At 40.0% G+C, this 16,369-nt stretch overlaps 1 protein-coding gene across 6 annotated transcripts in view; it reads right to left on the bottom strand.

The window, feature by feature from the left end:
• The window catches only part of VSIG4 (V-set and immunoglobulin domain containing 4), a 60,513-nt gene that overhangs the window by 19,687 nt on the left and 24,457 nt on the right, over nucleotides 1-16,369 (bottom strand). For 2 of the 6 annotated variants that reach the window (XM_077890130.1, XM_077890132.1), the window contains exons 4-6: nucleotides 10,684-10,746; nucleotides 10,074-10,151; nucleotides 5,727-5,831 (exon numbers count right to left, since the gene is read on the bottom strand). In XM_077890130.1, coding sequence (XP_077746256.1) covers nucleotides 5,727-5,831; nucleotides 10,074-10,151; nucleotides 10,684-10,746 — 246 coding nt within the window. Of the gene's footprint in view, nucleotides 1-1,238; nucleotides 1,984-2,535; nucleotides 2,558-5,726; nucleotides 5,832-10,073; nucleotides 10,152-10,683; nucleotides 10,747-16,369 lie in introns of those variants that run through there. The other 4 variants (XM_077890127.1, XM_077890129.1, XM_077890126.1 and 1 more) reach the window with 4 other exon arrangements.

Genomic DNA, 16,369 nt, shown 5'->3' with positions numbered 1-16,369 from the left:
GTTTGACTGTTACTGCTCCTTTCTAGGCTTTATTTCCTCAAGTGTAATATGGAAGAATTAAAATCAATAATCTCTAAGCCTTTGGAGACAAGAGAATCCATGGAGGTCCATAGGTTCTATGGGGTTGTCAAGAGAATATCCCTGGGATTGGGGCTCCTTTTACCAGTGGACATGTAATTAGGATTCTCTTTCTAACCCCAGTCATTCCTTTCTTTAAGGGTAGTGGGAAGAGATAATTTTTTCCCTGAGGGTGTGGGATCTAGACATGGCTGTTTCATGAAGGAAGCTGAAGTTTCCACTCGGTGGGTTCCTGTTTCAGAGGCTTGTAAGCATGATGGGTGGGGAAAAATAAGTTGCTCCTTTCACCAACAATGTGAATCTGGCATATGGGCATGAGGAAAACTTTGAGGTTTAGACCATGGACTTGGCAGGTTGGTGGTGTTGAATTAGAGGATTCCATCTTGTTCATTTCTTTGTACTATTTTGATTTCTGTAATCATACCAAAGGGGAGAAGTTCCTGGTGAAACTGAGCTGACATTGGGACCACACTGGAACCCAAAGTGGCAAAAACAGCTTCTGTGAAGAGCAAAGAGGTTGATTTGACGTGAATTATATGAGGGAAAGGAAGTGGTCATGAGCCACCCTAAATAAGGTCTTTATAGAAGAGACTGAAATAAAGCTGTATGCATGCATGCACACACACAGGTGGACACACACACACACACACACACACCTACACTCCTATTTCCCATTTATGCTTGAGGAAAAAGACTTCCTTGCTTTGACCTCCTACTCAAAATTGTAATAAGAGGCCAGGGCATAGAGATAAATTATGATGAATACAAATACTGCAAAGATTTTACAATTCTAGGAGGTAGAAATTTTGAGGGTGATATATTCATACTTTGGAAGGAAAGGGAGCCCTTTATCTCTGCATCCACAGTCTCCAGAAACATAAGAATGGTTCCTTCATTTTCAGCTTCATAACTGATTTAAGAGAGTCATCCAGGTGTAGTTGGCTGGGTAACAAGGGAGGGAATGGAAGGCAGCTGGGTACTAATTTGCCAAACATTCATTATGTCCCAGATGGGCCCATCTCTGAAGTAACTTAAAGTGGCATGGGTGGGAAAGAAAAAGACCAAGAATGAAAAGATTTTATTTATAATTCCAAACATCTCAACTAGTCTCACTTTAATCACTTAGTAGGTACTTGAGAGAAGACCAATACAATCAAGAATGATATGATTAGATATTTATTGAACACTAAAAGAATATCAGAGCACTAGACTAACAGTTCAGGAGCAAAACTGAACCCTGGCCTGTTACATAAAAATCTTAAAAGCTATCTGGCCCTGAAAAAAAAGGAAGTGATGTTGGACATAACTAGTCCCTTGAGCTGGCAAAGTTTTTTCCTTATGGTCTTCTGGTGGCAAGAGGCCAAAGTTGAGTGACATCTGGAGGCATGGTGACTATGTCTTAGTGCTATGGGAACTTCCTGCTGGTGTTTAAAGAGAAGCAGCAGAAGAAGAGATAGCAGAAGGGCCTAAGGCCTGACCCAGAAGTCTTGTTTAAAAGTGCATATGGTAACTTTTTAAGCAAAGCCAGTCACTCTTAGAAACCTCAGTGTTGGCAGGGAATACACGATAGGTTATCCAGGGAGAGACGTAGCAGAGAAGGCAGCTATGCAGAAGACAGGGACTGAATAGGCAATTATGGCAGCAGACCCTGGCTTAGCAGGGCATTTTTAGCAGACTCTCTCATCCTTGGTTGCCAAAAGCTCATAATCTGGAGAAACTGTGTGCAGCAGATGAGTGTAGTCACTGTTGATCTGGGTGATGATCTGGTACTCTTGGCCCAGGCAGGTATCGTCAGAGTAGTCATTCCCTGGAGTTTGGGAAGATGGCTCTTCGCTGGAGCAGCCACTTGTGAAAATGGCCACTCTCCAGTTTTCACCAGAATTTCTGGCCTGCCTGGTATGTATCCTGTGGTTCAAGATCCCACAACCCATAAAAAGAGACTTCAGGCTGGGACTTTAGTTTCCCACACTTCTGTCCCAATTCTTGCCAACTGACCCTTAGGCTCTTGTTATCAAGGGATTCTGGGAAAAGGAGGCTGATGGACATGCATTATCCTGTGTGATCAGGGAGCCAAGAAAGAATCTCAGAGGTGCTTCAGAGAGGGAAGAAAGCAGTGCCCCAGCCCTGAAGGCCTCTGGGCTTAGAAATGGGTTTGAACCACCCCTTCTTCCTCCATGCCAGTGACAAACAGAATGAGGGCAGGGAAATGTTCAGAAAATGGAAGAGACAGACCATGAGAGACTCATAACTCTGGGAAACAAACAAGGTGTGGTGGAAGGGGAGGTGCGTGGGGCGTTAGGGTGACTGGGTGACAGGCACTGAGGGGGACACTTGATGGGTTGAGCACTGGGTGTTATACTATATGTTGGCAAATCAAACTCCAATAAAAATACAAAAAATAATTAAAAACATCAAAACAAAACAAAAAAGAAAATGGAAGAGCAGAGGGAGTCTTACCTGGCCACTTCATAGACATGCTCTAAAAAAGAAGGAGGAATCAAGTCAGAATTCTCCACGGGGAGTGGACAAGGGCCAAATGTGGACAAATGAGGAAATGGGAGACAGAGAAGAGGGCCACAATTGGGAGGTATTGGGAAGGTAAATTAAAGCACAGGAATACAGATTTCTCAGAGTGAAGAAGAGGAAGCACACTTGGTTACTACCCTCTCTGACATTCTTTGACTCAGAACATTGGGCTGAAACTGTTGCTTCATGTGGTAGGGTAAAGGACACTGGAACTGGACTCACTCTCCAACCAGGAGTCTCTTGCCAAAGGTTCTTCAGGAGATTTTGTGGAAACTTGGTGGCCAGGCCAGAGCACAGGCAGAATGGGCTGAGATAATCTGTCAGGGACCATGACCAAAGCCATTTCCAAATGCACTCATCCACCATGCGCCCAGGAAAGGTCCTGGAGTAGATCACCATTGCTCCCTAGTGTCTGTGAAGGAGAACTATCTACATTCCGTGAAGGTTTAAAGGCTCTATAACCTGGTACTAGATGGATATCTTTTGGTACTGCCCTCCAATAGTTTATAATTTTACACGAATACAACTGGTAATGTGTGCATTAAACCAGAACAAAGCAAACAGAGCATGCTACACATCCTCTACTTTATGATACTGCCCTGTGTTTCCATGTCTTACCTCCCCTATTGGCCTGGTAGCTCTTCATAATACAGGTGTTGTCTTTTTCATTTTTATATGCCCAATGCCTGGCACATAGTAAGCAATTAGTAACTACATGCTAAACTGAATTGATGGCTCAAGGCTATCTCTCTTATAGATAGGTAAATAATAGAAATACTGGAAAGGCAATCCAGAAGGGAAAAAGCATAAAGTCATGAGGTGTATAGCCTATTTGCCTGTTTGACTCCAGTAACTGAAAATGAAAGTAAGGAGTGGTGAGGGTCAAGAAGATAGGGTACATAAGAGAGGACCATTAATGGAATGCAACACTTTGACTTCTATAATCTGGGCCCAGAGCAGCCTTGGAAGGTTTTTGAGAGAGAAACAATCAAATATGGTTACAGTTTATACCTAGTCTCATTGAGACTATGAAGAAGGTTTTCCTTTAGTATTCATTGGATTTGTGGCTACTTGAGATATCTCTACTTTCAAGTTCAGCCTCATGGGTCATAGCCATGCTTACTGGCCAAAACCAGAGCTTATACTTAAGACCAAGGAGAAAGAAATATTCATGGCTCCCTTCTTGCCTTTGGCTGGAGAAAGCCAGGGTGTAAACCAGGTTATTTGGGAATAGGAGCTTCTGCAGAGAAAAAGACACTACTGTTAGGCAAAATGGCCAGTGCAGAAGGCATTGAGGTGTAGCTAGGTTTTACGTAGAAATCAACATCCAAACTCTTTTTCCTCCTCTGTTGGCTCACAGTTGTTAAATGGCCCTGACAACTGTACCTTCACAATGCCACTCATTTGCTTAAAAAAAACCAAACTGGTGACTTTTAGTTCTTTGCAATGCCTAGAGAAAATTTTCCAAGTTACTTAGCCTGTTATTTAAGACACTCTATAATCAGGAGTAAACTTTCCTTTTCCTCTGCATTTACCCATGAATTTTCTACATTGATGACCCCACTCACAGTCATCTTTTAAGCCTTTGCACTTTTACTCATGTAGTTCCTCCTTCCTGATATTGCCTTCTAATTTGTTTTCATCCTCCAAGACCTGGTCTAACTCCCATCTCCTCATAAAAGCCCTTGTTAATCACTTCAGCCCAAAGCAACTCTCCTCTCCTCTGGAAACCTTTGACATTGATTGTTTTCTCAAGGTTTTGAGTCTATAGAATTTATTATTATGTATGGATATTGATAAACTTCATGTTTCTACTTTGAATTTTCTAAATAAATTATAGGCAAATTGAGGCCAAGGATTGTGACTTTTGTTTCTCTTGCATCCTTGTTAGACAACCCATTACAGGGATGCTCTGCATCACTTGCCATCAGGGAAATACAAATCAAAACCACAGGGATGGTTTTGTACTGAGCTGGATACCAAAAATTTGTGAGTTAACTTCCATATTTGCAAATGGCATATCAGATAAAGGGCTAGTATGCAAGATCTATAAAGAACGTATTAAACTCAACAGCAAAGAAACAAACAATCCAATCATGAAATGGGAAAAGACATGAACAGAAATTTCACCCAAGAAGACATAGACATGGCCAACAAGCACATGAGAAAATGCTCTGCATCACTTGCCATCAGGGAAATACAAATCAAAACTATAATGAGATACCACCTCACACCAGTGAGAATGGTGAAAATTAACAAGTCAGGAAACAAATGTTGGAGAGGATGTGGAGAAAGGGGAACCCTCTTGCACTGTTGGTGGGAATGTGAACTGGTACAGCCACTCTGGAAAACTGTGTGGAGGTTCCTTAGAGAGTTAAAAATAGAGCTACCCTATGACCCAGCAATTGCACTGCTGGGGATTTACCCCAAAGATACAGATGCAGTGAAACAACAGGACACCTGCACTCCAATGTTTATAGCACCAACGTCTACAATAGCCAAACTGTGGAAGGAGCCCCAGTATCCACCACCAAAAGATGAATCGATAAAGAAGATGTGATATATATATATATACACAATGGAATATTACTCAGCCATTAGAAATGACGAATACCCACCATTTGCTTCAACGTGGATGGAACTGGAGGGTACTATGGTGAGTGAAGTAAATTAATCAGAGAAGGACAATCATTATATGGTTTCACTCATACAGGGAATATAAAACATAGTGAAAGGGATTACAAGGGGAAAGGAGAGAAAATGAGTGGGAAAAATCAGAGAGGGTGACAAAACATGAGAGACTCCTAACATGGGAAACAAAAAAGGGGTAGTGGAAGGAGAGGTGGGCGGGAGGAATGAGGTGACTGGGTGACAGGTATTGAGTGAGGCACTTGATGGGATGAGCCCTGGGTGTTATGTTATATGTTGGCAAATCGAACTCCAATAAAAAATATACAAAAAAAACTTCCATAAATCATATTGTCATTGTTGGCTTGCATGTCTGTCTCCATGCACACCTACCCTCAATCCCAAACTAGGCTGGAAGCCCTTTGAAATTATGCCTTACTATACTGTCAGAATGAATTAATAAAAAAAGCCACTCAATAGTACTCATCACTCACCTTGTTGAGATGTCTTCCGGCAGACCATGACATAAGCCATGATGAAGACCACAATACAGCATAGGGAAATGATGAGAACAATAGAAAACACAGGCAGGCCCTTTCCTAGGAGGTAAAACAAGACCAAGACGTATATGGCTGAAAATGAGTTCAGAAACAGAGATTCCAAGGACCAGCCCAGACCAGCCCATAACTCTTTCTTTTCTACTTTTAACTTTCTCCTACCTTTATTAGCTAACCAGAGAGACAAACGAGACCCTAAACCTATGAGAAAGACTTCCAGAGGCTACAGACTCCATGTATAAACATATTCTTCCAAACCCTCTAATTGATGGTTAATTGGCCTGGGCATTTGAACTAGTCCTCCATGCTTTCCTTGGGGTCATTAATAGAGCTTTTCACCTACTCTTAAGAGAAAGTAGTCCCTTGACTTCCCGCTTCACAAAAATGCTACCTTTTTGATATTCTGGTCAATTGCTTCTAGGCAAAACATTTATTTCCCCTTGGGGAAGCATCTTACACTGGTGTTGAGAATGGAAACTGGTGCAACCACTCTGGAAAACATGGAGGTTCCTCAAAGGTTAAAGATAAAATACCCTTGACCCAGCAATTGCACTTCTAGGTATTTATCCAAAGGATACAAACATAGTGATTCAAAGGGGCACATTCTCCCTAATGTTCATAGTAGCAATGTCCACAATAGCCAAAATGTGGAAATATCTCAGATGTTCATTGACAGATGAATGGATATATATATCATAATATCTCATAATATTACTTAGTCATCCAAAAGAATGAAATATTACCATCTGCAATGACATGGATGGAACTAGAAGGTATTATGCTAGGCGAAATAAGTCAGAGAAAGAAATACCATATGATTTCACTCATGTGGAATTTAAGAAACAAAAAAGATGAGCATAGGGGAAGGGAAGGAAAAATAAGATAAAAACAGAGAGGGAGGCAAACCATAAGAGACTCTTGTTTTTTCTTTAAGATTTTATTTATTTATTCATGAGAGGAGAGAGAGAGAGAGAGAGAGAGAGAGAGAGAGAGAGAGGCAAAGACACAGGCAGAGGGAGAAGCAGGCTCCATGCAGGGAGCCCGATGTGGGACTCAATCCCATGTTGGAGTCCAGGGACTCTAGCATCATGCCCGGGCTGAACACAGGACCTAAACCACTGAGCCACCCAGGCTGCCCTCCCATAAGACTCTTAACTCTAGAAAACAAACTGAAGGTTGCTGAAGGGGAGGTGGGTGGGGAATTGCATAATTGGGTGGTGATCATTAAGGAGGACACTTGATGTAATGAGCACTGGGTGTTATATGCAACTGATGAATCACTAAACTCTACCCTGACACTAATAACACACTATATGCTAACTAAATTGAATTTAAAATTAACAATTAAAAAAAGAATTCTTTTCTTCACAGTCTCTGGACAAGTGCTCAGTTTTCTTTTTCCTCAAAACATATTTCCACTGGGTCTCATGAGTTAACTATCCCAACTATGCCTGCAATCTGAAGGAAACCATTGGACTAGGCTTCCAGTCCTGGATCTGTTATTTACTTGTATTACTGTGGTAGGCAGAACAATGGTTATCCAAAGATGTTCACATCCAAATCCCCATAACCCATGAGTATTTTAGTTTAAATTATAAGGAGGAATTAAGGTTGCAGATATTCTTAAGGTTGCTAATTAGCTGACCATGATATGGGGAGATTATCTTGATTACCTGAGCAGGCTCAATGTAATCACAAGGGTCATTTAAAAGTGGAAAAGGGAAACAAAGGAGATCAAAGTTAGACAGAGATTTGAGAATGTTACATTGCTAGTTTTGAAAATGATGGAAGGGGGCCAAGAACCAAGAAAGATGAGTAGCTTCTAGAAGCCAGAAAAAACAAAGAAACTGATTCTTCCCCCAAAGTCTCCAGCAAAAAACACTGCCCTGCTAATACCTTGATCTTAGCCCAGTGTGTCAGATGATCTCTAGGAGTATATGATAATACATTTGTGTTATTTTAAGGCACTAAGTTTAATGTACTAATTTTTATAGCCATCAGAGAAAAATAAATACAGTGGCTTTACTCAAATTATTGAGTAGGCCTTAGTTTTCTCACAAGTTCAATGAAAAGATTACATAATGTCACAGGGAACCTGGGAGGCTCAGTCAGTTTGGCATCTGCCTTGAGCTCAGGTCATGATCCCAGGGTCCTGGGATCAAACCCCACGTCAGGCACCCTTCTTAGCAGGGAGTCTGCTTCTCCCTCTCCCCTGCCCTCACTCATGCTCTTTCTCAAATAAAGAAATAAAATCTTAAATGAAGAGAAAAGATTATATAATGTCTAATATACTCGTAGCTACAGTATTCTGAATTTAGGGGGTGAGACCAGGGGATAGAGATAGGGAAAGGAATTTCACTGTCCTTAGGATTTGTTGTTGCAACTGGCTTTATTTTCACCAGACCCTAAAATATTTTGTCTTAGAAATCTGTAATATTACTTAATCATAAAAAAGAATAATACTTTGTGGCTTGCAAAATCATGGATGGATCTAGAAGGTATCATGCTAAATGAAATAAGTCAGTCAAAGAAAAACAAATACCATATGACTTTACTCATATGTAGAATTTAAGAAATAAAACAAATGTCCAAAGAAAATAAGCAACAAAACTCTTAAATATAGAGAAAAACTGATGACTATCATTGGGGAGGTGGGTGGGGGAATGGGTGAAATAGGTGAAGGGGATTAAGAGTACACTTATGATGAGTGCTGAGCATGTATAGAATTGTTGAATCATTGTACACCTGAAACTAATATAGCACTGTGTGTTACTTATACTTGAATTTAAAAAATAAATTTAAAACATCTGGTATTTGTGGTCCTCAGAACTGTGGTTGGAGATAACCCAAGCTACATCTCTTCTTTGATTTCCTCTTTGACCCATTCATTGTTTAGTATCATGTTACTTAATATCAAATTATTTGTGTTTTTTCCACATTTTTTTGTGTGTGGTTGATTTCAAATTTCATAGTGTTGTGGTCAGAAAATATGCCTGGTATGATTTCATTCTTTTTGTACTTGCTAAGTTCTGATTTGTGACCTAGTATGTGATCTATTCTGGAGAGTGTCCCATGTGCACTTGAAAATCATGTGTATTCTGCTGCTTTAGGATAGAATGAGAGAATCCAAGCTATAAACTGATAAAGATTGAAGAAAAAATTCTTTGTACAGGGAGGATCCAAGTAGTAAAAACAAACAAACAAACAAATGAACAAACAAACAAAAAACACTGATGGGGGATATAGGGCACACAGCCAAGATTCTGAGAATTTTCATTCCCCCAGGTTATTTTCTCATTTTATCAAACCAACTCTCCAAAAATTATCTTCTAATCTCCCTTGTTTCATTGGATGCTGCCCTGCAAGAGGTATGGAATTATAGAAGATGGCAATATAAAGGTAGCCCACAAAACAAATTTGGGCTATGCCTAAAGATAGACAAAAAGCTGTGCAATCAGAAGGGGAGAAGTACATGGACATTAAGAAATCCACCATTATTGATACACAATCAGAGGATGAAACCATTAGTGATAGTCATCATTATTTAGCATCAAAAAATTAAAAAAGATACTGACTGTAAACATAGAGTCTCAGAGACCCCCTGCTATACCAGGCATCAACACTTTTGTTGCAGGACCATGTGTGGTCTGGAGAGTTCTAAGAAATAAGGCAGAGCAGATCAGGTGATAGTAGGTTGCTCAGTGATTAATGAAAGCATATAATTATCAACTACCATAAAAGTTTTTCATTATTTTAACAATCAGTGTTGCCCTAGATTGTGCATACAAGCTGACTATAAGTTCCAGATAAGACACAAAAAACGCTTTTTTTTTTTTGAGGTTTGAATCTTAGAGATCATGACTTAGGAATCCTTGAAACCTTGGAGAAATAAAAAATCAGCTGCAAGGTGCTTGGTGAACCCTGGTTAAGAGCTTACATAATAATGAGGCCCTGAAATACCCTTATGTGGTCCAATGCCCATCTTCCTAGGAGAGTTGGCTGAGGCCATGGTCCCATTCCTATTATTGTTTAGAGTGTTTGGGAGGTGAGGTATATTACTGTGGCAATAGAGAACCAGCTAAGAACACATCTAACACTTAAATCCACTCTGGCTTTGCTCATTAATTAATTTGTATCTCTCCCTCTCAATCCCATGCACTGTGCTCATCTCCAGGGCTTTTGACAATTGTGTCAAAAAGACACAGAATAGCGTTTATTGTGGGAAGTTTCAATTGCAAAGTTCGGAGCCAAGAGGGAAGGATAGAAATCCTGGCTTTCCCTTACCTGGCTCTGCACTGGCCGCCCCAAGGTAGACATCTACTTCAGTGGTCCACTTCCAAATCAATTTCACTGTAGATGTTTCTATGAAAACAAAGTATTAGGATCCGAGTCCTCTGTTCTAGCCAAGAACTATAAGGTATAAGGTGACTGCAAAGTTTGAGTACTTTCATTGGGCATCTATGCTGAGCTTTCCAGAAATCCTGGCCATCTATTTACCATTAGTACTATGAGATGAGGTATCTTGGTTTCTTACTGTTAGTGGTGGGAAGAATCCATGGAGGAGGCAGTGCAACATATCCAAAGTCCCACAGAAAATCAGATTAAGAGCTAAATAGAAGTCAGAATTTTCTCTTTTCCAACATGAGTATTCTAACTTTCTTACTTTTGGTTCAGAAAATTTCACAAAGAAGAGTATACATATTTATTATTTCATTTTTCACAACGTTTTAATTATTACTACCTTTCTTTTATTTCCATTCTGTTATTGCCATGTTTTCTCCGAGGAACTCAGTGACCTCTTAATACCTATATAATGGCATAGAGTCTCCTCCTTTGCCTTCCATGGCATCATTTCAGGACTCTATTGCATCCACAGAACCACAATAAAACTCACCTTCCAAGGGAGATTGCATGGTTGTTGGTGCTTCAGTCTTAGTCTTGAGTGGCTTTGAGGAGTCTGCAAGGAAAAGCGAGGTTAGTCAAGGGCTGTGGCAGCCTTGAGTGAACAGTTGAATGCCCTGCAGAAGTTAGCAAGTAAGAAAGCCAACTAAAAAGAAGTAAGTTAAGGCCAGTCAGGTCCACACCTGGACCTCTCTCAACACTTTTCTCATGATGCCGAAAAGTTAGGCATTACCTGTTCATCCTTCACATCATTATAAAGTAGGATTCTTAAACCAGAGTACATAGACTCCCAAGGAAAGTGTAACTAGAGTCCAGAGGGTCTTTCAATATGGATTAGAAAGACATATTTTATTTTTACTAACTTTTGAAATTTAGCTATTAATTTTCTTGAGAGAGACTTAGAAAATACTACAAAGATGGTGGCTGTGGGTAATGTCAATGGAAATGGTATATTTATGACCTCTGGATATTTGTTTCCTCACAAAAGCAATACAATAACTGGCAAAATTTTTCAAATCAACTTTTCCCCCCAAATTAAAACAATAGCCAAGGATTTGCATCAATTCATGGAACATTTTTAGAAGAAAAATACCTTAATGTTAATAATGGCAATTTTGTGCCATTTTAACTTTCCCTAACCCCATTACTCCTCCCCAGGCCAATAATAGCCTTGAATGAGTAGAGCAGTTTAATTCCAGAACAACTCTCATTATTTGACCTGTGCAGTGATTTTCTGACTCAAAAGACTTGTCTTTACTGGTTACTCGGTGCTAAGACTCTCCATTGGGGAGAGATATATTTGTCACACAGCTGTCTGAGACAATGGATAACAGTTGAGGGAAACAAGAGACTGATCAAAAAACTTAAAAAGAAAAACTGAAGAATGAAATGTCAATGGGAGCTTTGAAAATCTTGACACATTCCTAAGAATCTAGAAGGTCACTGCCAAGCATAGTGCTGTGTGCATGTTCAGTTAAGACATGAGAAGGTCATAGGCTTTTTTACCTCTGGCTAGCCTTGAGACTCTGTGTAAGTAGGGAGTGAAAGTTATGACACAGTTACAAACTGCCTGTGTAAGTACTAAAGACATATTTCAACAGGCAACAGAGCCCTGTAGGAAAGACTGGGAAATTTATTGGTTTAAGGTATTTAAGGAAATCTCTATTCAATCATTAGCTGACCACCAAGCTAATATAGTAGAGACTTCAGTGGCCATCTATGACAAAGAATATAAAAAAAAGTATACTGGATTAATTCAGAAAAGTCACTAAACAAATAAACAGAAACTAGCACACAAGCAACACCAACAATAAGCCCTGGAGAAAGAATGAGAATCAGACTTCCAGAATTGTCACATTATATTATTTAAAAAACTCTAGTTTTCAATAAAAATGTGAGATATTCAAGAAAACTAGAAATCTCATAAACAGGTAAGAAAATCAATAAATAGAAACTGTTTCTGAGAAAGCACAGGTATTAGACTTACTAAACAAAGATTTCATTTATTTATTTATTAGATTTTATTTATTCATGAGACACATACAGAAAGAGAGTCAGAGACACAGGCAGAGGGAAAAGCAGGCTCCCTGTGGGGACCCCAATGTGGGACTCGATCCTGGATCCCAGGGTCATGACCTGAGCCAAAGGCAGATGCTCAACTGCTGAGCCACCCAGACATCCCACTAAACAAAGATTTTAAATAAATTATTTTAAGTATGTTCAAAAGCCTAAAGGAAACCATGTTTGAAGAACTGAAGAAATGAAGCTGATTCAAACCAAATAGAGAATGTTGATAAAGAGACACAAATTATAAAAATGGAAACCATCTACAAATACTGGAGTTGAAAGGGAAAATCACCAAAAGAAAAAAATCACTAGGGAGAAAAATTTACTAGAGCTGATTAAAGTGGCAAAAGAAAGACTCAGTAAATTTGAAAAGATGACAGTTGAAATTAGCCACTAAAACATAAAAGAAAAAGAATGAGGAAAAATGAGCAGCACCTCACAGACCTGTGGGACACCACCAAGTGTACCAATTTACACATAATAAAAGTCCTAGAAATAGAGGATGGAAAAAGACAAAATATTATTTTTAAATAACATAAAAAACTCCAATTTGATGAAAGCATTATTCTTGAAATATGAGAAGTTCAAGGAACTCCAAGTAGGAAAATAAGGGGAAAAAATTATACCAAGACACATAATTAAAAGCAAAAGCCATGAAACAATATTGAAAGCAGCAAGGGAGAAGCAAGTCATCATGTATAAGAGATTCTCAATAAGATTTATGACTGATTTCTCACTCTGGAAAACAGTATGGGGATTTCTCAAAAAGTTAAAGATAGAATTTCCTTTGACCCAGCAATTAAACTATGAGGTAATTATCTAAAAGCCAAAAAAATAATAATGATTTGAAAAAGTACATGCACTCCAATGTTTATAGCAGCACCACCTGGTTAAAGAAGATACGGTGTACAACACAAGGTTGTGCCTGTGGGGAAGGAGGGCAAAGGCCCAGGAGCAGACAACGTGGTCTGAGGATCCCCTGGGTTGCATGGGGAGAAAGAGTTCCCCTTCCTGGAGTGCATTTGGGAGAGGTGACACTGACTCTCAGGGGACAAAAGAGAAGGTGGGTGCTATTGAGCAGCCCCATTAATTAGCATAGTAGCAGAGGCAGTTGCTGAAGGCTGCTAACCTGGAAGCGAGCTTTAGGTTATGCTTTACCATAAACTCCTAGCCCCACATGGTCATGTGACTGCATTTCTAGCACAAAATAACACCAGCCAAAGCATTGTGACACCTTCCCCCAGAGGATCAGTGCAGGTCTGTACTGTGCCAGGTCCCCAAAACTTGGAGCTTTGAAACCCAGTCACATGCCTGAAATAAAACACAGGAATACAGTGCTGCCAGGTAACAGATGGCTCAGACATAGACAGAGTGAAGGCACAAGAGGGGACACAAGAAGGAAGATTGTTCACTCTTCTCTGAGAGCTTCCTGAACAGAAACAGATGTGAACTCCCCTCTCTGTGGATGAGAGAGTGAGGTGACACCATTTTTTCCATGCCCATTAGAAAAGACAGACTTCAGTGAGCAACATGGTGATCCCAGTGGAGGCTGGAACAGCTTACACTGAGCCCTGCCCTACTGCACCCTGCAGGTGCATCTATACAAGGACATATAGGCCGAGAACCAGCGCAGCAGTTCCCTTCTCTAGAAGACCAGCAGCAAGTCTACTGATCATAGAGTGCTACAACGGTTCAGTTCTAGGGGAAATAAGATCTAGCCTTTCCTAATAAGCACAACAAAACATAACTAGATAAAAGTTGCCACACACCGGACCATGTCCAAACACTCCACACTGCAAGCAAGAAGAAACTGCAAGAAAACTGATCAGAAAGAAAGAGTAGCCAACAGAAGAGTGGAGCACACACAGAATCTAAAAATAAAAATAAAAATAAAAATAAAAATAAAATTCCTTCCTAAAGCACCATGCTCTGAACAGTATATGACCACTTCTTAATATAATCATTATTTTCAAGAGCAGGAAACATAACAGCTTTTCCTAACACACAGTAAACAGAGGTTTAAACAAAATGCCAAGATGGAGGAACTCATTCCAAAATAATAATAATAATAATAACTGGAAGAGATAATGGCCAGTGATCTAATCAAAATAAATGTAAGCTGAGGTGTGGGTAAAGTTAAGATAGTGGAAGAATAGTCCTAAAATTCTCTAGTTTCTGGAATTCAGCTAGATAGTTATAAAATCATTCTGAACACCTGAGAAATCTATCAGAGATCTGAGATAAGAAATGTTGCAATTCTTCCAAAAGAAGTGACCACTTTTTGGAAGGTAGGGGGTGCAGAGATTTGAATCCAGGGTAATATATCTGAGGATATGATGGAGGGAAGGAAGCTGGCTTAAGGAGGCTACTTCAAAGTATTATTAGCAGTGGAACACAAAATCAGAACTTTTAGAATTCTGATACAGTGGGGGATGTCCCTGGCTTAAAGCTGCTTAGGTGGTGAAGCAGGATGGAATCCCAGGTGGGAAAGCATTGTCTCAGGATTGCCAGGATTATAATAAGAACAGGGATGCCTGAGTACAGCAAAGTTCCCAGGCATAAGAGTGGGGAAGCCAGCTAAAAACATGTTGATGTGCTGGCTTTCTGTGCTGTGTTGCCATAAACTGCAAACTGTTGCACAGTAAATCCACTACTCTCCTGGCAGGGGTCCAGCAAAAGGCAGAGATGTGGAAAGATCCCCTTCCCTCCACCAGGAGGAACAGCATGAGTCCACACTGCAGGAGTCTATAAAATTCAGAGTCTTGAAACTGAGTCATGTGCTTCAGATAAAAACACTCAGTCACAGGCTGGGTGAATACAGAATTCAGACAGAAGCCAGAGAGACAAGGGTGATAGACTGCTTCTCTGTTAGGGCTTACTGAATATCAGGGTCCTTGAATTTTCAGCTTCTGGGTTAGAGAGTGGGGTACCATCATTTTCATCCCTCCTATCTGTGATGAAAGCATTCAGGGAGCAAAACAGTACCACATAATGGAAATTGGAACTACTGACTCTGAGCCCAGCCTCCTGGGAATGAAGGAATGTTTCCAAAACAACTGCAAAGGCACCTAAGGATCAGCTCAACAGGTGCCTCCCACAGAAGACCAGCAGGAATAACTGCCTAGCAACAAGCTTATGAATCATGGACAACTGCAAAACTTCAGCTCTTGATGAAAGCAGAATATAGCATTCATGAGTTACTTAAAACTGTTTAGTCTTTCAGTGTTATTTTCAGCTATTTTATTATTCTTTCTATTTTTTATTCTTTTAAAATTATATATGTTTTATATATATTAATTTTGTTTCTTTCTTTGATTTTTTTTTAATGATAGTCACACACAGAGAGAGAGAGAGAGGCAGAGGGAGAAGCAGGCTCCATGCACCGGGAGCCCGACGTGGGACCCGATCCCAGGTCTCCAGGATCGCGCCCTGGGCCAAAGACAGGCACCAAACCGCTGCGCCACCCAGGGATCCCTCTTTCTTTGATTTTATTTTATTTTTGTGTATATATGTTTTTCTTCCTTTCCTACATTGGAACCTAGTTTCTCTTAACAAGCAGACCAAAACACATTCAGGATCTAGTTTTTTTGTTTTCTTCTGTTTTGTTTCTGGTTTGAGTTTTTAAAATTTTGTTTTGTTTTGTTTTCTGTTTTTTTTTCTTATTGTTCTTATTGCTGTCTTTTCTCCCTTTTCTTCTATTCTTTTCTGGACAAAATGATGAGATGAAGAAATTCATCCCAAAAGAAAGAACAGAAGGCAGTACTCACTGCCAGGGACTTAATCCATATGGATATGAGCAAGATATCTGAACTAGAATTTATTTATGTTTTTAAACGTTTTATTTATTCATTCATGAGAGAAAGAGAGAGAGGGGCAGAGACATAGGCAGAGGGAAAAGCAGGCTCCCTGCAAGGAGCTCAGTGCGGGACTCAATCCTGGACTTTGGGATCACGCCCTGAGCGGAAGGCAGAGACTCAACCGCTGAGCTACCCAGGCATCCCTGAACTAGAATTTAAAACAGTGATTATATGGATGCCTGGGTGGCTCACTCAGTGGTTAAGTGTCTGCCTTTGGCTCAAGGCTTGATCCTGGAGTCCGGGGTGGGAGTCAAG

The sequence above is a fragment of the Canis aureus genome, chromosome X (genome assembly GCF_053574225.1).
Source record: "Canis aureus isolate CA01 chromosome X, VMU_Caureus_v.1.0, whole genome shotgun sequence".
NCBI lineage: Eukaryota > Metazoa > Chordata > Mammalia > Carnivora > Canidae > Canis > Canis aureus.
The sequence above is the reverse complement of the archived record's forward strand: the minus strand, read 5'-3'. Positions and strand labels throughout refer to the sequence as shown.